Source organism: Neolamprologus brichardi, chromosome 4, assembly GCF_056152115.1.
Source record: "Neolamprologus brichardi isolate AB-2024 chromosome 4, ASM5615211v1, whole genome shotgun sequence".
Taxonomy (NCBI): Eukaryota; Metazoa; Chordata; class Actinopteri; order Cichliformes; family Cichlidae; genus Neolamprologus; species Neolamprologus brichardi.
In genome coordinates, this window is record NC_142107.1 from 2,768,549 (window position 1) to 2,790,791 (window position 22,243).

Below are 22,243 nucleotides of genomic sequence, written 5' to 3' on the forward strand. Positions count from 1 at the left end.
GATGTTTTTTGTGTAAAATAACCATTATTATTATCACCACTTTTAGCAAATGTGTACCATTTATCTAGCAACCCAGTATTACCCACTTCACTCAATATTTCCATCTCATATATACCATTTTAACCTTCAACCCTTTCCCCAGTGTTAGGTATTTTAACTATTTTAGTCGCATAAGAAAAACCTAAATGACGAATGCATACGATTCAACACAGGTGCACTTCATCATACAAAGCAGGTAACTGACATGTCACGCAGTGTGGCTGGACAGTCAGTTTGCTTAAGAAGGTTCTACATGAGTTGAGTGACCTGCAAGTATCTGTGGCAGCCATAAAACAGCCGGTGGAGTTCTCTACATACTAAGGTAAGGTGCTTTCCTTTAATACCTCCTTTAACAGAGGATACACTAGACTAACCTTTATGAAAGAAGGAAAATAATACCAGCCAAAAATTCATAGCAATACTTCAATACTCTTGAAAAACATAAAAAAAAAAAAAAAAAAAAACACCCTTTGATTAGCATACTTAGAACTGTCCTGAATACTCCACCCCTACACTGAGGGCACTTTGAACATTTCCATCTTGATGGGAGTGGTGTCCCTGAGTGAAAGCGCTCTTATCTACAAGGTATGAGGTGGGGAATAGCTTAATTACTATGAAAAAACATGCATTAGAAGATGGACTTCCATCCAGAGTTCAGGAGAGTCGTATTAAAGCACACAATGGTTCACATGTTTCCCCCCTTTTTGACCAGTCTCCATGTCCAGCAACTGCTGGTGTTAGAAATTACAGTCCCAAACCATTTGAGACATCTTCTAAAACCTGTCTGATTACATTAGTATGGCACTAAATTTCACAGTCAACCAAAGTCAAGAAGAAACAAGAAAGGAAGTGTGCATGTGTACAGAAATGACTACAACTAATGTGGTTATTTTCCAAGAACTCACTGAGAACATAAAAGAGATAGAACGGCTGATTTGTAATAAAAATTGAGAGAAAAACCGGGGGATAACCATGTTAGACGAACTTGAAACAGGCGGGTTTCCCAGAGGAACAGATGCGAAAACAAATATTTCAGGCATAAGAAGAGGAACATACGTGAAGCATTTTTAAGTGTATTCATAATTCATATACATATTGACAGGTTTCTAATACAGCATGGTTTTGATAGTGTAACTGTCTTTCAGCTTGACCTTTTTTTTTTTTTTTTTTTTACAAGAATAACAATAAAAAATGATAAAGACAACACCATGTACGACTCACTTTTAAATTTTTATGGCAATGCTTCTTTTGAATGGATTTTGCATCTCCCGATTAGAATGCTGCCGTGTCACAGAAGTTTGAAACCATTCAAAAGTACTTGGTTAGGCTCGCCCTCGTTCACATGACACCCTCTCCAAAGTTCGCTTCCAAAAATGTCTGACGTCTGTCAGTCGAACGTAACTTTGCACGAACGTCTTACAAACGCGTGCATCCAGTACGCAGTTCCACACCAATAAAACCTCTTCAGTGTCCGTCCTTCACCTTTTCCCAGCCGGCGTGGTTAAAGATGGCAGACACGCTTTAGTCCATAGTGTTATCTGCTCCTCTTACGAGCGTCTGTCCTTCTCTTTGCACATTATGAACTTTTTGTACTTGAAAAATAAGACTGTGTCCATCGTTTTTCGTGAATACTATCTGTACCGTAAAAACCCCGGTGATGAAAAATAAGAACACTTTTCAAAAGGACCAAAAAATGGAATCAAAGACCCAGAAGTCAGCATTTTTTCTTTTTTTTCAGTTTTTCCACACGCACTCAATTGCTCACTCATACACGACTTTAGAAAGGCAACAGATGTCCGTTCTCCAAGGCAATAATGTCTTTGTGGCAAACATGACCCTGACATTACAGACAACATCACTCTGGCTCCCCCCTCTCCAGGAATGAGGAAAAAAATCCAATTAATGCGTAGACTGAATATAAAATGAGATACATCCATTTCATTTCCATGAGTAAATACTGATGAGGTTACAAAATAATGAGGACTAAAATAATAACTGTGATCATCCTAATATCATAAAAGGTAAAATACTAATTGTGAGAGGATACAAAGTTCTCTCCTTTCTTGGGTTTATCACCCAACTTGCTCCCAATATGTCAAAGCAAACAAAAGAAAAACAAGAGAAAATACAGATGATGATGATAAGCATGAGTTAAACACTAAGGGTGTCACTGGAAAATTAAAGTAAGCCTAGAGAGGAAGGTTGTTTCTTTTGTTCTTTATAGCAGAGTTCCTTTAGTTCCTCTGTCAGTCTTGATGTTTTATCTCATCCCACTTCCATCTTTGTAGTCCTTTTCTTGTAGCTCCATGCCCCTGTGTTGCATGTCCATGGGGGTTTTTTTTGTTGTTTTTTTTTTTTCTTTTTTCCGGCTTTTAAGTAAAGAGCAACAATTCTCCTAAAAAAATGATTTTTCTCCCTCCATTGTCTTAAATGTAAATAATGCTGAATCTTGGTGAGAAATTGTACATTCCCTTTTGTTGTCCTCAGCCGCTGATGACAGGCCAGTCTTTTTCACATTTCTCGGTCTTCTATCCCGAACTAACCTAGGAGAGAAAGAAAAGGCATAATGAAGCAAAGAGGATACGTTGCAGTTTCGAAAAACCTGAGCATGCCAGCAGCGTTGTACAAAACAGAGACGAGAGGCATCAGTTTCCATGAGGACAGGCTGGATTGGGAGTGAGGGGGAGGCAGCGACAGGCACAAGTACAGCCACTAAGGTGAGGTGAGGAGGAGGAGTGCGAGAGCTACATGATTTTTTTCCCTCAATGCTACTCAAAGAAACCTGCCAACAAAGAGTGGCTGCTGTGTTGCTTTTTGGAATTTAAATGAACAGAGAAGGTATAAACGAGCCAGAGGCAACAAATCCATCCATTAATGAGACAGAAGTGTCTCCACATCTTTTAATAATTAAACAAAAATAAAATGCAGCATGTGTTTGAACGTTTCTATGTGGTAACTGAAGCCCTTTGTTGAGGCAGGCTTTCACACTGGAGCTGGTTGCGAGACAACGTAACATTATACACCAACATCCACTTCTACATGATTACATATAGATGACTGCTCCTAGCACACAGCTCACAATGTGACAACTACGAGGTTTGACCCTTTAAGACCTAGCATAGAATCAAGAGCCAGAGCTTATCTTTATATTCTTACATGCTGTAGTGCCATTTCTGGCAGCATTTCAAGTTGCTATACATCAATACAACCATTATATCCCAAACTTTAATAATATATATGCATTAAGCGCATAGTAACTACACAAATTGCAAAAAAAGTGCAATAAACTACAAAAAAAATTGAAAATCGTTTTTGTTTTTACATATATTTCTAGTTAGAGAAATTTAAGAGGCTTATCCCTCAAAAATGTAAATACAAAAAAGTTGCACAAAATAGTTTCCAACAACAGGAAATTCATTTTGAGTGTCTTAATAGTTTTATTTTTGAGATACACCAATTTTTATATACTGCAGGAAAAACGAAAATAAATATTATAATGCAAATTTGCAAAAAACCCCAGCATGTGCATCAAAATAAACTATTTAAAGCAGTGCAATTTGATTTCTAAGAATCCCAGAAACTATACAGAAAAGCATAAAGTCAAACATGACTTTTAAAAACACCAGCATAGGCTTATAAGGCCCTGGAGGTTAAAAAAAGAAACCTACATTTTTCGCAAAAATGACGTCACTTCTGGTTTCGGGCAGGTAATGGCGGACATGCAATAGTTCGCGCTGACGTCCTTTTCCAACACAGGAGGTGTTACAAACAGCTGATCAGATCGGCAAAACGTGTTTCTGGAATATTATGTTTTTGCTGCTGCAAGTGCTTTTTATGCAATTTTTGCAACGACTGGTCTTAAAAGGTTAAGAGGCTTTTTTTAAAAGAAGTAAACATGTAAATGGTTTTGGATGAGATCTGACAAAGTTTGAAGAATGAAAATCATTTTAAGAAAAGTAAACAGTATCGCTGTATTTTCTTTTAATTTTGTGTTTAAGGAGACAGACTAATTTTTTAAAGTGTTCTTGAGCATTGGCTGGTTTTATTTACTCATATTCAGTGCAGTTCTTGTGCCAGATTATTCAGACAAATGGTTTTTTTGTGTTTAAGTACTTAACACTGACCTATGAACCATTCAGACATTAAAAAAGGCAATTTTTAAAATGTATCTTTGGGCACTCTGTTACTAGCAGCCTGTTGCTAAAAAGTGGAATCTGTGGAATATGCCAAAGAGAAAAAAATACAGACATAAAAAAGTATTTCGAAACATCAACAAGGTGATGAGGTATTAGTCATAAACTCAGGGCGGTGTGCAGTTTGTCCTTTAGGAAATGGAACAAAGAAAGGAGGAAATAAATCAAAAGAACAGTGAAAAGGTGACCATCGTCCAAAGAAAAGCTTTGAATAGAAGAAGAATAAAAGTGGTCGGACTGTATTGCATTGCATCCATTTATCATTTTACCATAGCTCAAGAGTTTTGCACACTACTGTATCTTACATATACAGCTGTAAACTTACAGCTTCCAGACTCCTGTGTCTCTTCCTCCTCCCTGTTTCTCTCAGCCTCTCTCTGACTGCTCCAGGTACACTGACTTGGCAGGCCGGATGCTCTGGGTAAACTGAAAGAAGGGAAGAGGGGAAAAAAAAACAAAAACAGGACGAGACAAAAGTGTGAATTAAAGAAGACTGAAGATCCTGAAAGAAACAAAGGGTTCAGGCACCGATTTGGACGTGAAAAGTAAGATATCGCACTGAATTACAAAAAGAAAACGAACCTTTCCTTCTTTACCTTGTGCTTCGGACACCGCAGCGAGAAGTTATCTTCATTCAGAGAGCAATCTGACAAACGGACAGAGAATTTCAAGACTCTGAGAACACTGCCATAGACCTTTTTTCTATTTTTTTAAATCCAACAACAGGCTTTCACATCACCTTACTATTTCCAGTGCACTTGTGCAGTAATGCAGACACTCACCTGCTTCAATAGCACATAAGTAGTGGTAGCGAAGTGTACAGCCTTTACTGTAGCAGCCCAGGGTTGAGCCAACCATCTCACAGTATGAGCAGGACTGAGAAAAGATGATATGAATACATAAAAACCGTCAGATACAGAAAGGCAGATACAATCTGAAAAAACTGATGAGCAAGCACACTTGATATACTGTATAGTACATGATCCACTGCAGTACTGGGTGTCTTATCAACATGCATGTATAAGTGTGCTTTTATTAAGCAGTGAAACCTACATAAATTTAAATAAAAAGCATAAATTTGTAATTCCCCCCCTCCACCCCACCCCAAAAATGCCAAATATGTACAACTCACTGTTTCTCTGGCGCCATCTAGTGCTTCCTGCAGGCCATACAGTCTCCCATTGACAAGGTACACTCCACTGGTCCACACTATACATCCTTCATGGACCCACAGCTCCTCTGGATCCATGGGCATCTGAGGCAGTTGTGCCAGCTGTGCCAAGGGTCCCAGGGAATCCAAGGCCGGTGGAGGGGGCTGGAACGGCAGGGAGGCCTTACTGTTGGCTGGCACCATTCTGGGGGAATCCTCACTCGACTTGTGTCTCCTTTTGAAACGGGGATGCGAGGTCAGCTTTCTGTGCTGAGGTCGCTGCTGAGCTTCATCTGCAGGCTGCTGTTTCGGCGGCTGCTGCTGGTCTGTTTCAAGGTCTGGCTCTCTCTTAAGCTCAGGGATAGGTCTGATATCCAGATTCATATCCCAGGTTAGAGATGTTTTAATGGCAGCGGACGAGGAGGAGGAGGAGGAAGAGGAAGAAGAAGAGGCAGCGTTACTGTGCTTGTCAGCCACATGCGTCATCATTTCCTCCCTCCCAGCTGGAGAAGCAGTTCTGACTGTAGTGTTAAGAGAAGCAGGGTTTGAATCCAGATTGAAGGCATAGTCGCTCTCAGATGAGGGCTTGGTAAACTGAGCATCTTGTGTTTGTGTGTCTTGGATTGTAGTCAAAGGGTTTGAGCTCACGTCTGAATTTGGTCCTGTTTTGTTTGTGCCTGTGGTTGCCTGACATTGCCTGACCTGGGGCTGATTCTTGGGGAGCTTTGCAGCATATTCAGCTGGGTAGAAAGGCCCGTAGAGATCTCCGAGGTGTTTGTAATTTGCCCATTTCTGACACAGGCAACACAGCAGGCGGCCAGAGTGATTGGTCTCCGTAATCACAGGGCCTGAAACAACATAGCCAGATGAAGGAAGTGCTTTTCCTGACTGAAGTGTAGTTTCCACCTCGTCCGTCTCCCGTTTCTCTGATTCTCTGTCTCTCCTAGATAACTGAGAGGAAAGAGCCGAGGTCAGGAGGCATTCAATTCCACTCCCACCAGCTTTCCCTCCAACTGCGCTGCGCTCTCCTTTCATCTTGTCCTCCTCAGCGTTCACAATGGTGCACACCGCCCCAATCTCTGGTACTTTTTTCTCCACGTGTATGTGGGGAACAAACAAGCCCTTTCTGTTAGGATCCGCAAAAGCTCTATTTGCGCCTAAAGGTGTATCTGGATCGTCTTTGGCCACTGAGGCCGTTGCCGCTGCCGCTCCTCGACGCCTCCTCCTCTGCCGCCCTCTTGCTTCCAGGGGCTCGTCTTCATCTTTGACGCCTCTGCGTCTTCGCCGCACAGGTTTGACCTCGATCTCCGGCTGGGTGTCCTCGCTCTCGACGTCCACCTTCACTACCTGGGTTAACACAGGTGGGGCCAGCGGAGGAGTGGTTTTACTGTCTGGCAGAGGGGGTGCTGGCGGGGCTGTTGTGGTTGTTGTTGTTGTTGTTGTGCTGCTGCTGTTGGTAGTCTGCATTGTTGGTGGAGTTGTGGGAGCAGCTGTAGCTGGAATGGGCGGTGCTGGAGAAGCGCTCAAAGTTGCATTCTGTGTTTGGACTTGAGACTGAGCGCTGGCTTGTGTTTGGACTTGGTTTTGGGCCCGTTTTTGTTTATTCACACTCCCAACAGGCCTGCCTTTTTTCTTGCCAGATGGGAAATAGCCTTTAGGCACAACACTCTCTAGCGGCTTTGAATCTTGTGGTGACAGACTGGACCTACCGGAGGACATCTGATGCTGCCTGTTGAGCATGTGCCCTTGAGCCTGGCCGTGGTGGGGCGGAGTGGTGCCATAGTAGTCGCTGCCAGGATAATCATCGAATCCCATGCCAGATTCTTGAAGTTTCTGTCGAAGAAGGTTAGCGGCAGACTGCTCTCCCCTCCTCGTCTCAAGCTGCTGGTACGTGTTGGTGAAATGCTGAATGTCTGACAGGGCAGACGAAGATGGAGGTGGGGAACCCTGAACCGGGCGAGGAAGAGGTGGAGGAGGCGGCAGTGGTCCGAGCAAAGCGAAATCCTCCTTGTCGCCAGATGCCGATGCCACAGCAGCACCTAATCCAAAGTCAAAGTCCTGTTGTTTGAGGGGCTGAGACGTCTGGTGGGGATCGCATGGGTAAGCTGATGGAGGTAGAGGCCCAGTTTCGTCGACCCCTCTAAAGGGAATCATGTCGTTTAATGAGTGACTTTCATCCATGTAACTATCGTCCCCTCCTGGAACCCTGGGGAAATGTGGCAAGTCTTGGTCCTGCGAGTCATTAAATGTTGGTATTTCGGAGTGAGAGAAGCCTGGGTAATGATTTGACTCATCATCAGCATGGCCTGCTGGCTTTTTAATATTTGGTGTGATTTTCTGCACTATTGCCTCTAGTTTCAAACCGCGTCCTTTTCTGGGAGGCAAAGCCTTAGTGTTGCCACTGGATGGAGACAGAGGTTGGGAATAGGTGCTCTCTCTTGGCAGAGGGGATGAGAGCCTGGGACATGGAATATCTGAACTGGATGAGTCATCTTCGTTGTGATGGCCAGGTTCAGACTGGGCCCCAGGAGAGTGATGTGAATTTGTGGCGGCCCTCTGTTGAGACACATCCTGGAGTTGCCTTTTGGCGGGAATGGGAGAGATAAAAGAGCGAACTCTCCTCCGTAATATTAGCGGATTTGTGTCTCCGGAGCCCCCGGCTTTGGTCTGATGCTGCACCTGTGGCTGGGTGGAATTCACGTCAGCAGGAGACTTGGTGGAGCTGGGTGGAGGAGGTGGGCAGGGATGTTTGGCTTCTTCTGTGGCTACTCTTGAGACCTCAGGTTCGGCGGCATTTTGGCCGTGAGGCATCTGCGGCAGAACGGGGCCGTGTGAAACAGGAGTTGGAGGAAGGAGAGTGGGAGGTGGTGGGGGAGGAGGAGGAGGAGGCTGCGCTCTGAAGTAGTCCCCCTCCATCATTCGAACACCTTCTCTTCCGGAGTGTGTCGACTCCCACATTTTCATGTCATAGTAGGCGCTTTGATGATGGAGGGAAGGTTTGCCAGCGTGCGTTTCACTTGGCATGTCAGTTTGAGAGATCATCCTCTGTCTCTGCTCTGATTGGCTGACTTTATGTCTTCCAGGGGACAAGCTGGGCTGCAACATCATCTCCTTGGTGGGCCTGCTCATCGCTTTTACCCAATCACTCATTTCATGGTGATGAGGAGGGCCGTGAGGGTGAGGATACATTTGAAGCTTAGATGCGGCTTGAGCTGAAGGTGACAGACTGTGGTATGGATGGTGGGAGGGAAAATGAGGATTGCTGCGTGACATCATATTGCCCTCTCTTGAATCTCCATATCGATATCCAGGAAATGTGCTGCTGCTGCCAGCTGACAGATCAACGCCGTGAAGGTACGGCTGATGCCTTGACGGCGAAGTTAAAGGATTAGTGTTCATAGGATGAGAAGGCAAGGGGGGAATATCAACATTACTTCGCCTATAGGGGTCAGCATTCATTACAACTGATGAATGGATCGACTTGGAATGATACTCCGCGTCTGCCTCATTAGCCCCACCACTGCCTTGCTGCTCAGTTTGCAAATTTGGAGCTTCCACCCCAGTCTCTTTTGATGCAGTTTCCATTTTCATTACCTGTTTCTCTCCCGTATCCTTTTTAGTTAGATCACTGGCTGCTGCTGCTGGAGAGGAAAATGGCTGTTGAATCACAGAAGCTCCACTCTGACTTTTCTCCCGCTCTCTCTCCCTGTCGCTCTCTCTGTCCCTCTCTGGTGTGCTGCGTCGGTTTGGCGACACATCACAGATGACAGAGCGTCGCTCTGATGGGGCTAATATGCAGCCTGATGATTTCTGAGGCTCAGTTTGACCACCGCTGCCGGTTAGTGGCTCTGGCTCTTGCAAAAGGAGCTCCTGCACAGCAGAGGATGGAGTGGAGACATTAGATAAGGCTTTTCTCGGTGGTAGAGAGTAGTCAGCTAAGTTTATGTGTTTTGTTGCTGCTTGCTGAGACTCGGCCTGTGGTAAATGGCCCTGGGACACACCCACCTCTGTTTTCTCAGCATTTTGCATAATCTTAGCGTTTGACATTTCTGACTTCACTGAGGACTGAGGCTCTGCGGTAAAATCAGGCTCGCTTCCATGCCGCTGGCTTTGGGGTTTTCCAGCGCTACCCATTTGAGCTGAACCTTCAGTTGCTCCACTCTGCATTCTCATACCTTCAGCCATGCCATAGGATGGGTGTCTGGACTGAAACTGCTGATGAACTTGAAGATGTGAAGAAAATGCCTGTTCTGGTCTCCCATAGCGACGATCTAAATTGTAACCTTGAAGGACCTCTTGCAAAAGGCTTGGGAATTGCTGAAGCTGTGCGTTCTCATCGAGACCTTTAGCCCCTGATCCCTGGCCTCGCTTCACCAAGGCCTCTGCTACAGAACCACCGTCTTTCTGATGCACAGGTCCGAAACTAGGTTGTGACTGTTGGTATCCTAAATATCTTGGATTTGAATCCATCACACCCACTGGGCCAGGCCTCCCTTTGATCTTCATGGATAAATCTGAGCCATATGTTGATTCAGGGTAGCCATACTTATGCGGGCCAGACTGGGAAGGATTATGAGGCCGTCCAAAGTTTGATTTCTGGTAATGGGATGAATACAGACTGAGGTCTATGCCTTCATCGCCATTATGACTGCTCGACTCTCTTAAATAAGAGTGTGAGTGTTTCTCTTCTATACAGTTGTCCTGGGGATTCTTGCTTTTTTCTGTGAGACTTCCCTCAGACCGAGCGGAAACAATCACTCCAACACTACTGGCGTTCTGCTGCTCCTCAGACGTGTGCTTTTCTTCCCTCTCGTTACTGTGTAATCTGGATGTGGAGTGCACCCTATTCTCTTTGTCCTGTCCATTTTGTGTATCGACTTCCCCATCCCGCTGCATTTGGCTGCTGCCTTTCACGGTTTTATCAGCTACACCTTCGCTTTCGTTTTTAATGACTTCATTTTTAATTTCTAGTGTCTTCTTATTGCCACCTCTGCGGTCATTGTATGCTGCCCCAGACTCTGGGACACAGTTTGGCTGAGGGGGAATACTGGAGGAAGTGGATGAGGGGGATGAGGAAACTGGAGGCATTGGATGTGAGCTTGGGCCAGTCTCTGACGACTGATACACAAAGGATGGAGATGACGATGAAGCAGGAATATGAGCTTCATTTGCCTTCGCTTCAGAGGCAACTGGATCCTTTGATGAATCAGAGGTGACTACTTTGACATTTGATGTTTGTCCAGTCTGCGGTTGGCTTTGGCTCTGTGACTGAGGGTGAGAGCCAGCTGGTTCAGATCCACTGCTTGCACCGCTCATCTGCCTCACTCTCCCATGTTCCCCCTCAGAAAACTGCTCCTCTCGCTCCACCTTGGTCCCTGAGGAGCCTTCGACTGACAACAATGAGGAGTCTTCATCCACACCGACATCTATGCTGGCTCCATCTCCGGCCCCTACTGCACTTCCATCTTTGACCGTGCTGGTGCTTGAGGCTGCGCTTGCATTGCGACTCCTCGGCTGCGATGGGAGCACGCTATACGTCGCCTGTTGCATCTGCCCGCTTTCTTTCTTCTTAGGTGAAAGCACTGTGTCAGTAAGGACCATGTGCTGAACTGTGTTTGGTAAATTGGCTACTTGTGAGCTCAAGGCATTAAGACTATTCAAGCCGGCATCCTGCATTTTGTCAACTGAAGAGGATGAATAAACAGAAGAAGCTTCGTCTCGGGATCCAATTCCCGTGCCTAGCCCCATTTTACTGCGGCCTGTTGGAGGGAGATTGCTCCCTCCGGCTGCACTCATGCTGTGAGGTTTATGACTGCCACTGCTACCACAACTACTGATGCTGCTATTAGAGTTGGGTGTGGGACTTAACTGAGGCATAGTCTGCAGTAATCTACCATGACCGTGGCTGCTACGAGGGTTTGATGTAGGAGGATGTGAAGGACCATGACCTGAGGGGGTTCCATGTGCCTCTGAGACACCCATCAAAGGGGAAGGAGAGGAGCTACAGCTGGGGGAGTGCACTGCCGATGCAGCTGGAGAGGGATTGGAAATTGGGCTAAAGTTTTGGTTAATTTGAGTTTGTTGCGCATTAGGATGCATTGGCGATTTGGTTATTTCTTGGGATGCTGGCTGAGGTATACTGGGATTGGAGGCCTGATGATGTTTAGCATATACAGAGCCTGGAGACTGGCCCTGCATCTTGAGAGGTGTGTCATAACCTATCCCTAAATTGTGCTGCGAGTTGCGGTGCTGTAGTGTGGCTTGCTTGTGAAGTGAATGTGTCTGTGGGGAATATCCAGGATAATTTGAAGCATGGTAACTTTGTTGAACATTCTCCATTGGCCCCACATTGTTAGCAGCAACTGAACTGGAGACTGAGTTTGAACTGGAGTTGACACTGGGAGAACTGTTGACTTTGGGATCGAACCCAGCGCTGGCAGCCCCGTCGAGATATCTCTGTGGAGGGGGGCTGTACATTCCTGATGACCCCGTGGATGCGCCACCCTGGGGAGAGTAGTGCGGGTACTGATGGGTCATTCTATGTCCAGAGTGCGGATAGCTCCTATGCTGCTGTCCATGATGGATAGCTGGGAAGGTTTGCCCATGCTGGCGGTGCTGCATCTGAGAACCTGGCACTGGCTGCATTGCAGGGTTCTGACTCATATTATACTGATGAGAGGGAGAGAACGCTCCAGTACCTCCTCCTGAACCAGCACTAGAGGCATAGTCTACTGGATATGGCGACATCAGGCCAGATGACGGTGCAGAGCTAGATCCGGGATGCCGGTACTGGTGAGGTATATGTCCATCAATATTGGGGTACCCAAAACCTGCCCCGTAGCCCATACCTCCCCTTCTGTGCCTGTCCTTTCCACCCACTGGAAAATAGTAATCCATGGTCTCTTTCCTGTAAGGGTTATTACTGCTGCCACTGTGAATGTTACCCTGTGTTGGTGTTGGCTCCACAGCTCCTCTGTTTCTAGCACTGTAAACAAGCATGTGGCTGGCTTGACTTGGGTGGTGATGGCCTCTGTGCAGGCTCTGCTGTTGCATCCCTGCATAATCATCTGTCATCCTCGGGGATATCTGGGGCTCTGCTGGCTGTGGGGGATAGGGAGGTACGCCTCCACCCCTCCCACTGAACCCAGGGGGGAGAGAGGGGGGAACTGGACTGTTAGGAAAATTCTGCATTGTTCAGAAAACTAAAATATCTGTTAGTGTTTATATCAGGGAATGATTCCGATCGGAAACTGGAAGGCTTATGACAGTAGGAATAAATGACAAAGAGAGAGTCTATGGCCTGTCAGGAAAAGAAAGAAATGCTTTTGAAATCCACCAAAGAGCAAAGCAATACATACACACATACATATATGTATATATTGCAGCTGTAATAATCACTTTTGTAGTGCCAGCAGTGGATCGGGAGGTTAAACTTAGGATGATATCTCCAGTTTTGGAAAAAGGTCAAACTGCAAAAACTGTACTTTTTAAATGTGAACGTGTACTTTCCAACGGGGAAAAATGTTCACTTAACAGCTGGGTCTTAGAAAACAGATTCTTCTTTAAGATTTATGTCGTGAAGCAGCTTTCTACTTCAAAAAAAATAAGAAGATTAACAATGAGCAGTCATTCCCATGAAGCTGAAGCAGTTTGGCACCGAACAGGCAAAAGATATGGATGATTGCCACATCACCATGTGAGTTTTTCAACCTTAAATGTCTTTACGCATATGAACTCCACACTAATAACAGCTCAAGCAGGCAGAGTTATTTCTGGGTTTAAACGGTGTTACGATCCAACACGGTCTTGCAAAATGGAAAAAAACAAAAAAACAAAAAAATATCTCATTAAAATCATCAATTTGTGCTCCGTCGCGGCAATCCTTCAGTTCGTCAAAGCGTGTAAGACTGCTGGGACTTGACTCACACCTGTGTGAGACAAAAACTCCAGTAATGGAATCAAGTGGTCTGAATCAAGACCCTCACTCAACATCATCCCAGAGGCGAACGCTCCATGGATATTCACATCGGCTCTTGGATACCGAGTCCAACGCTTTTTCAGGTGTTCGTTTTCTCGGTCTCTCCTTTTTGGATGCCGGTTTCCTTTTTTAGTTTTTTGCAACTGCATGCAATCATCTGGACTGTAGAAGTATTTGATCCCTATATAGTGACCGTTCTCTCCTTGCCTCCGCACATCTTGATGCTTTCCTCAGTCTTCAGCACTTAGCCATCTTACCTTTGTTTTTTTCTGTCAACCATCATTTAATTCTACCTAGTTCCATGGCAACAGTTTTCCAAAAGGAGGGTAATCCATTTATTCCACTTCAGGTTGAGTCAATTCATGCTCCTGTTTTCTGTTTCTCTTCTGTATTTCCATGCAGATGTGTTCATTTCCCATGAACTGCTGACCAGAAAAAAACCTGTTGTCGAAAAAAAAGAAAAGATAAATCAAATGCGTGCAGACGTAATGCGCCAACATTTATTAAATATACCTCCTGCTAAAGCTCTGTTGTCATAGTTAAATATTTATAACTAGCAGTGCACTGACTGTGCTCACAGGGCAATAGCAAAATGCATTTTGGGCTAATTGACAGTTTTATACTTATATATTGCATATATTACTTTATTAATTAATTAACTGCAACGACTCAGTGGTAAATACAACATATACGTAACACTAACAAAAAAACCCTCATACTTTATTTTCAAATGATTGATCTGGGGTCACATATTATCTCAGCATTTCTCATAAGTGCACTTTATTTTCCAGTCAGCCGCATAAATATTACGCTGCACTATTGCAAATGCATTTGCAAAAAAGGGCAATAATCTAAACCTGACTTAATGTTGCACAAGCAATTTCATTCAACTTCTGTCTTCTCTGCTTAAAAGGCTTTCTGGTCTCGTATCATCGCTTCGCTTTTATCATTCTCTGCGAGTACAGCTTTTACTTTGGTCCACACTTTAACAATGCATGCTTAAGGTGTCTCTTGTGACTGATAAACAGGCTTGGTGGCTGAAAGGAGGGTAATCAACAGTCTCTGAGTGAGGCAACAAAATACTCATCCTCACAGGTAAACAACCAACCCTGTGGAGTCAAGACAGAAGCAGTCCATCTGTCCTCTTTTTAAAATGAGAAAAGGAGACCATTAACCTTAATGTGCTTAACTTGTTTTTAAAGGATTTAATTGTTATGGGTGATAATTAAAGGGACGATGCCGCCTTTATGGGGTTAGTGCCTTTAATTGTCATGTGTGACATAAGCCTCAATTGTATGTCTCTAATACACTGTAAAATTGTTAATGGCCCTAAAACAACTTTGGGTGGCTTCTCCCACTGTGGAGACTTTAACTGAGCAACATTATTGGGCATCACTAGAAGCTGCAAGCAAAACATGACAATGACTAGGGACCATGTGAGGTTGCAAAACAAACCGATCACACCGTGTCAATCGGATTGAGTCAAACCATACAGCACCATCAAACAGGTCTGATCAAATGCTCCGAGGGTCACAGTTAAGGTACACCGGCGATGCAGAGCAACAGCTAAAGTTAGGTGGAGACACTTGGTTTCCATCCTTCTGTGAGCTCACGGTTAGGTTATGGACAGATTATTAATTAATCAAAGCAGCTCGCCGAGCACGACCAGGCGGCAGCATTCATAACACAGACAGCAGTGCAGCAGCAGCAATAATAAAAACTGGCTCAGTGCAGTCTGTCAGCAAGTCAATCAGCTGCACGGCTGCCTAATTGATACGCAGACGCAATGTTTTTGCAGATAATTATCAAACGCTAGCTCCGTTTTATCTGGACAATTTGTCGTCTCAGACTGCCATCAACAAAACACAGGCTTTTGCACCACAACCTTAGTGGCTATATTAGCCAGTAGCAAGGTATACGCAATACAATTAGCCATGTAGTGCTGCCTCTTTTTTTCTTTTTAGCTCCTTTAGGTTAGCGTTAGCAACAATACCTCAAATGCTGCATATTAAAATTGTAAGCTAGCCGCATATGTTGAGAGCTAGCTAAGCTAGAACCTCTAGTTAGCATTGTAGCAAGGCAGCTAATTTGCGTTTCTTGCATTTAAGACCCTGCACAAAAGAGTAGTTACAGCAGGCTAAAGGAACAGGGGCAGCCAAGCAGCGTTTAGCCACAAAAAGAGAAGTGATTAGGTGCAGATGTTCCCCCCTCACATTATTCAGTGGGGCTGTGAGTAAATGGGTTAGCTAGCATAAATAAGAGACCTGGTGTGGGCACTGCATCAGAAAAAATTGCCGTCACGCAGCCAGATATTTTTCTTGAATAAACAGAGCTAACGTTTGCCAGGGAGAGGCAAGTCTCAGAGACAGGCTAGCTAACACACTGTAGATACCTGAAAACGTAGCAATACAAGGCCCCTCGAAGAGTGAAAGGCTGTTTTGTGACAATCCCGCTGCTGTGGCAGGAAACCCCAGTCTAGAGTCGACTCCTCCGCCGCTTTTCCCTCAGCGCTTTTGAGTCCAGACAACCCCGACCAGCGGCGGCGAAGTCGGGGGCCCCGTCACGACACTTAGATCCCGGGCCTTTCTTCCGATCCCCCCTTTTTTCTTTTGTCCTCACCTCCAAAAAATGATGAGAGCGGAGCACAATCGGGGTGCCTGTGGGTCCCGTAACCAGCGAGGTCCATACACCCCCGCCCCCTCCCCTCTTGTTCCCTCGCCTCTCGCTCTCTCTCTCCCCCCTCTTTCACACACCGCTTAGGTGATTCCACCTATCTCGAAGTAAAATTAAACACATTGCCCTCGCACGAGCCTCCATCAGCACGCGAAGCTTTTAGACGTCAGTTTCCGTCACTAAATTGCATTTGCATGCCTTCATCAGTAGCTCGACTCATTCGTTTTCCTGTTGGACTACTGTTTTTTTCCCTTCTTCTTGCAACAGAAAGACCGCCTTAAAAATGCATACACACTCATATTCCTGCACCCCCTCCCTCATCTCTCTCCATCACATCCCTCCCTCCCTGCCTCCCTCTCTCAAGCTTTTGCTATTTCATTGATTTTTACCTATGTCTACAATCAAATCCGAGACTATCCCAATATAGCAAAAGGCAAATTTTGCATGTGTGTCTGAGTATGTTGCCTCTGCCCCTTTGTTCTTATTTCATCTCAAGTGAAAGTGAATTAGCCTGATGAAGGCACCATGGCTACAAAGGCAACATGGAGAGGAGACGGGGCTGGATGGAATGGTAGGTTAATGAAGAAGGCAACAAATGAAAGGCAATTTGTGAGCAAAGAGGTGCGCCTGTATTAGAGGAAGATTGCAGTGCAGTGGACGAAGTTCACAGTGGTCTCTTAATGCTCAAACAGATCTATTAAACACACAGTGCAGCTGTATTTCCCCTGTTTTGGCACAAAGAAAAGCCACTTAAGTCATTATGATAATAATATGTAGCCATTGGTTAATGTTTGACAGGACAGACTCAGAATATCATCATGGCCGGGACAACAATGTAGGTGCTACAAACAATCCTTTTCCCATTAAATTTATTGTGTTGTCTGTGCCTCAGCTTTTCTGCTCTCACACAGGGCCACTGAGTGCAGTACAGACCCACTCACACTCTCCTGCCATCATAATTACGTGCCCTATGCCCTCCATCCATGGTGCTGCACTTTTAATATACTGCAGTGTGTCATACATGCAAACACGCATTCTGCCTGTGTGTGTGTGTGTGTGTGTGTGTGTGTGTGTGTGTGTGTGTGTGTGTGTGTGCAGCTCTCTTCATTCTCTCGCTTCCTTTCACCACATGCATGGAAACACACACACGCACATACTGGCAAAGCACAACACAATCCCAAAACTCCAGTCTGAAACTCACAAGCGCACCGTTTGCACACAAGCGTGCACATCCGCATGCAGCCACTCATTTAACCTGCCAATCACCACGGTAAAACCTCTCTTTTTCTAACCAGCAGTTCAATACATTTCATTCCCTTGCAGATACACGTCTATTTCTATCATAGTTGCCATAGCAACTGCATCACAGAGCCTTAACTGTGGATAATTTTTAAGGCTACGTATCTACATTTCTGTGTGTGTGTGTGTGTGTTTTTTCCCTTCTATGAACGATTTCATGCAGACACTGTTGTTTGCTGGTAAAAGAAAAACGTTCAAGCACGAATCGCTCGCGAGCAGTTGTGTACTTGCATCGCCACCAAGTCGAACTGAAAGAGCTGAGAGGCGACATAAAGGGCTCATACTCTGGGCTGGCAAGTCAGCCTAGCCAGGCCTATCCAATCAACACGAGCGCCTGCTGGGATGCACACAGACTCTTTCCATCATGTACAAGGTCACTAAATCTTGTACAGACGAGTGTCAAAGGCACAGCTGTAAAGAAAGCAACCGGTACTGAATACACTTATATGAATAAGCCAAATAAGCCCCTAGCATTAAAATGTTATACCCACATAACCTGTATTAACTTATGAAACTTTCTTTAGATATTCAATTTAAATCATCGTATATTTAATAATGATAATTATACTTAAACATATGATATGTATGGGGCTGGGGAGGGGGGGGGGGGTATTCTGATTACATGTAATTGGGATAATCAACCTGTATAACCTGTGAGGAGACATGTTATCCAATTATAGCTACATTGTGACAGATTGCTTCATTATATGATGATTAATTCTTAGAACTGTGACATTTATTACATCTTTCTTTATGACAACCAGCGCTTTTAACTCATGAACAGTGCATCTAAACTACAGTAGTGTGCAAAAGTCTTGAACCACCCATTCACTCGCTGAGCCGCTCGTTTATTTAATTTTTGCTTGGACAATGGGAAACAGGTGCAGCGACTTATTGGATCTTGCACACATAAATGAAAACCTTGTATATAAGGAAAAATCTCTACAATTCTAGCAGTCTTTGAAAGTTAATATTTGGGATGACCACAAGCTGTAACACAGTCTGATCTCTCTTCCTTAAGAAGTCTTCAGGAATAGTTCTCCAGGCTTCTTCAAGGACATTCAAAGCGCTTCTTTGGATGTTGGCTGCCTTTTGTTCTGTCCTCTGTCAAGATGACCCCACACTGCGTCAGTAATGTTGAGGCCAGTCCATCAGTGACGGTGCTCCATTGTGTGTTTTTGTTTTTCTATCCAGGTACGCTTTCACTGCACTGGCTGTGTGTTTGGGATCATTGTCATGCTGGAAAATGAAGCAGTGGCCAATCAGACAATTTCCAGATGGTACTCTATGGTGGATCGAAATCTGATGGTACTTTTCCATGTTTGTAATTCCTTCAGTTCTGACAAGATCCCCATCGTTGCTGGCTGAAATGCAGAGCCAAAGCATAACAGAGCCTCCACCATGGCTGTAGACACTCAGTGATGTCCCTCTCTACTGAACTCCTCAGTATAGATCGATGACAATTTGAACCAAAAATATCAAATTTGGATTAATCACTCCATCAGAATTGTTGATGCTGATTTTCAATCCAGTTCTTGTGTGATTTTGCATATCTCAGCCTTTTCCTCCTGTTTCTAAACACTGCCTTTTTAACTGAGACCATTTATGATAAGGGTTCAGTGAACAGTAGACGGATTAGTTGAAGGCCCAGATGCACCTCTCACATCTTGTTTCAAGTCTGCAGGATTTTTCCTGTATTTCTTATAGATATGAATTTCAGATACTGTTCAGCTACTTTTCTTTGGCCTGCCACTTCTTTTTCTTCCACTTCCACAGGTTTCCTCAGTTATTGTTGTTGTTTTTTTTACTGACACACTGCACAGCATGTCAAGATATGACAAGGCTAATAGCTCTTTGAAATTATATCCTTTTTTTATTCAGTGTTTTACTTTACTAATTAGAAAAAATTACATGAGATTTACTCAGTAATTGAATACAGTTCAATGTAATCTGACGCATCCTTGAATATTTATATTTTCTTTATGTTGTTTATTCTTGAAAATGACTTCCAATGAGCGCAGGTTAATGCTAAACAGGGACCAGTGACCAGGCTGGCCTTTCTGTTTTTTATCTCTTAATAATGTTTCTTAACCAAAGAAAGAAAGAAAGAAAGAAAGAAAGAAAGAAAGAAAGAAATTGGGCATAAGATCACTTTGAGCAGGCCAAAGTCAAGATCAGCTAATCTCAGTGCCAGCCCACATCAGCTGACGGTCATCAGATTGGCACATGTTATACAGAGTCCACTATTTAAGTTGCTTTAGCATGTCCACAGGTGCTACTCATCTGCAAGCCGCTATGCAACCCACCACTCCTCCTTTCACGCTGTACCCGTGTTAACTGACATCACACCTGTTGTCAGTGATGCCTGCTCTGCTCAGTACACTTTATACTTTCCAGGGCACAAGCTCCTGTAACAGACTCATGTCATCAAATATGAAATTAACAATCTTGATTTGACTGCAGTGATTCTGACTTAACTTCATTTTTTTTAAAATGGTATTTTAAACAGAAAAAAACAAGGTTGATATCAATTGTTACGCGAACAGTTGAAATCCTCTGAAGCACACTACATGCTTGCAGTGGAGATTGAGATTTTACAGATCCTGGAATGAATCCGACAACGGAGCCATAAGCCGACTACATCACTGCAGCCTGACAGAAGCAAAACAGGCACGTTAGACACCATCTACAGAAATTTGAGCCACTATTTCCACTAAATTTCCCTTGAAACGTCAAAACTAAGTACATCAAAGCATACAGAAGGTCTACAGCTCAGATATGTGGACAAGATAATGCCATTACGGCAAGCGAATGGATAATTAAAGCTCAGCTGGAACTTAGCTTTATAACAATGGCACATGCAGAGAATAGATGGTTGCACTGTGCTCTCACCGCTCGCTCTGAATACAATCCATTCTCAAGTGTCACCTTTATCTAGAAGCAGGAGACTCATTAGAAAGTTCCTATTGCCTACTGACTATTTTATAACATTTCTTAGAGTCAGTGGTTCCCAGAAGAGAGCAGCCAATTCTGAGAGGACAAATGTACTATGTATGACACTTTGGTTACTATTGCTTGAAATATGTAAGCTAATATTTATTTGTTTGCATTGAGGATTGTACATTAAAAATAAATCACTCTTAATTTGAAGGTTCTGTTAGTAAGAGTAATTGGCTTTAATTTTGCAAAACCGTGAATAACAATTGGTTTTAAAAATCGAAAATATTTGGCACCTCATACGTGAAGGTTTACTGAAAACATGGCAGGGTCCCAGGCTACATTAGCATCCATGTGGTTCACACATCAGCATCTAGTGATCTGCCCCAAGGTAGCAATAATTTGCAGTTTCCTTGATGACCACATGGAGTCAGAGTCATACAACAAACATTCAGCTGTTCTCTAATGCTCAAGAGCTGGCCTTGCATTTCAGCAGTGGACTGAAAAAGATATATATATATCTATATATCTATATAATCAGTGTCCATCTATCCCTTTGAAGTGCATGCTTCTAAAGTTATGCTCTAGTACAATTTCACAGTCTTTGATCCTTCTCCGTCCCAAGTGTCTTACAATATCACAATTAGTGTCCCACGGACATTAAGTGTTATATCAGTACAGTGGGGATGCTTTGATAATGTATGGCTGAGAACATATTTCTGAGGACAGAGAGAAATAAGATCTTGATTGCTCCTAGGTGTGGTGACCCTCTCACAATCTCAGTGAAACTCCTTCAGATCAAAGAGTATGATGCAGCCCAGTTGAAATGCAGCAGCAATTCTCTGAATCTGTGACCTTAACAGTCTGGTCTGATGATGCAAAGAAGAATTCCCCTGAAAGGGACATGCTCAGTACTCCCTTTGTCCACCAACATTAAGGTGATTTCCCCCCATCGAACCAGTGATTTTCAGCACAAGCAGTGTAAAAGCACACACTCTAAATTTGCTCGTTCTCGCGCAAACAAAGAGATACGTCTGCACTCACCTGTTTCTGATCCTTTTGCTTGTTCACCAAAATGAGAGGTAGTTTAAGGCACTGAACGGATCCACAGCACTGTCAGTGGTGAGCAGTGGTAAGCAGTGGACAGCAGGGAGCGCTCTCTCCTAACATCCCTCGGCGCTCTAGCACGACTCGCTCTCACACTGAGGCCTGCTGCCACACTCTCCCCGTCTCCTAGCAACCTCCGAACCCTGCCTCCAATCACTACGGATACCGAGAGGGAAGGAGGGAGGGTGGGATAGTGAGGAAGAGGGAGAGGGGGGAGAGGAAGAAGAGGTGGTGAGTCTGGCCTGGCATCAGCATCCAAGCTAGCAAAACTGAAAGTGTGCAGAGCTTGAGGTAGCAAGTTGAAGCAATGGTTTTCTAGAGTGGGTGGGGTAGGGTGTGTGTGTGTGTCGGTAGGGGGGAGATGAGCAAGGAAAGGTAAATCATGAAGCCGAGGTTCTCAGGGACAGATTGAGATCATAATTCAAATCAGCCATATTACAGATTGTGAAGTGGAGGAGAGTGATTGCCTCAATTAAGCCAGTTTGTCTTGAGGGTCCTCTTTGCTTAGTCTGCACACCTCACAGTCCCTCCTCTTTCAGCATCTCCTCCTGACTCCTCTTCTTCTACTCTCACCCACCTTCTCCCGTAGCCCATTAAATTTGATGGTGCCATCATCATCTGTGTTCTGTCCTTGTGAGTCGCGGCTGGCCCCTGTGCTTTATGACTCCGCTCTTCTTCCTTGGGGGTTCTTGCCCTATCTGTCTGCGTGATCTATGTTTCTCGGTGACCGCGCGCGTGTGCACCGAGATAAAAAAAAAAAAAAGTGCACATACATGGATAACATGCAGTCCCGCACGACATCACGCACATGTCGCGTGTACACGTGCAGCTGTCCGCACCGCCACGTCACGTAGCATCATTCTGCGG

General features: G+C 44.4%; 1 protein-coding gene across 3 annotated transcripts; it reads right to left on the reverse strand.

Annotated features, from left to right (window-relative positions):
* Nucleotides 1-1,096: 1,096 nt before the first annotated feature.
* Nucleotides 1,097-21,478, reverse strand: tcf20 (transcription factor 20). 3 transcript variants are annotated; one of them, XM_006797922.2, is made up of 6 exons: nucleotides 21,314-21,478; nucleotides 5,365-13,801; nucleotides 5,015-5,108; nucleotides 4,815-4,878; nucleotides 4,558-4,658; nucleotides 1,097-2,582 (listed from the first exon to the last, which is right to left on the reverse strand). In XM_006797922.2, exons 2-6 carry the CDS (start codon nucleotides 12,571-12,573, stop codon nucleotides 2,578-2,580), a joined length of 7,473 nt encoding a protein of 2,490 aa, XP_006797985.2. In that variant the 5' UTR covers nucleotides 12,574-13,801; nucleotides 21,314-21,478; the 3' UTR covers nucleotides 1,097-2,577. The 3 variants fall into 3 exon arrangements, with proteins under 3 accessions (XP_006797985.2, XP_035766738.2, XP_006797986.2); XM_035910845.2 differs by lacking the exon at nucleotides 21,314-21,478 and adding an exon at nucleotides 15,753-16,317 and having other exon boundaries at nucleotides 4,829-4,878; XM_006797923.3 differs by lacking the exon at nucleotides 21,314-21,478 and adding an exon at nucleotides 15,753-16,317.
* Nucleotides 21,479-22,243: the final 765 nt, after the last annotated feature.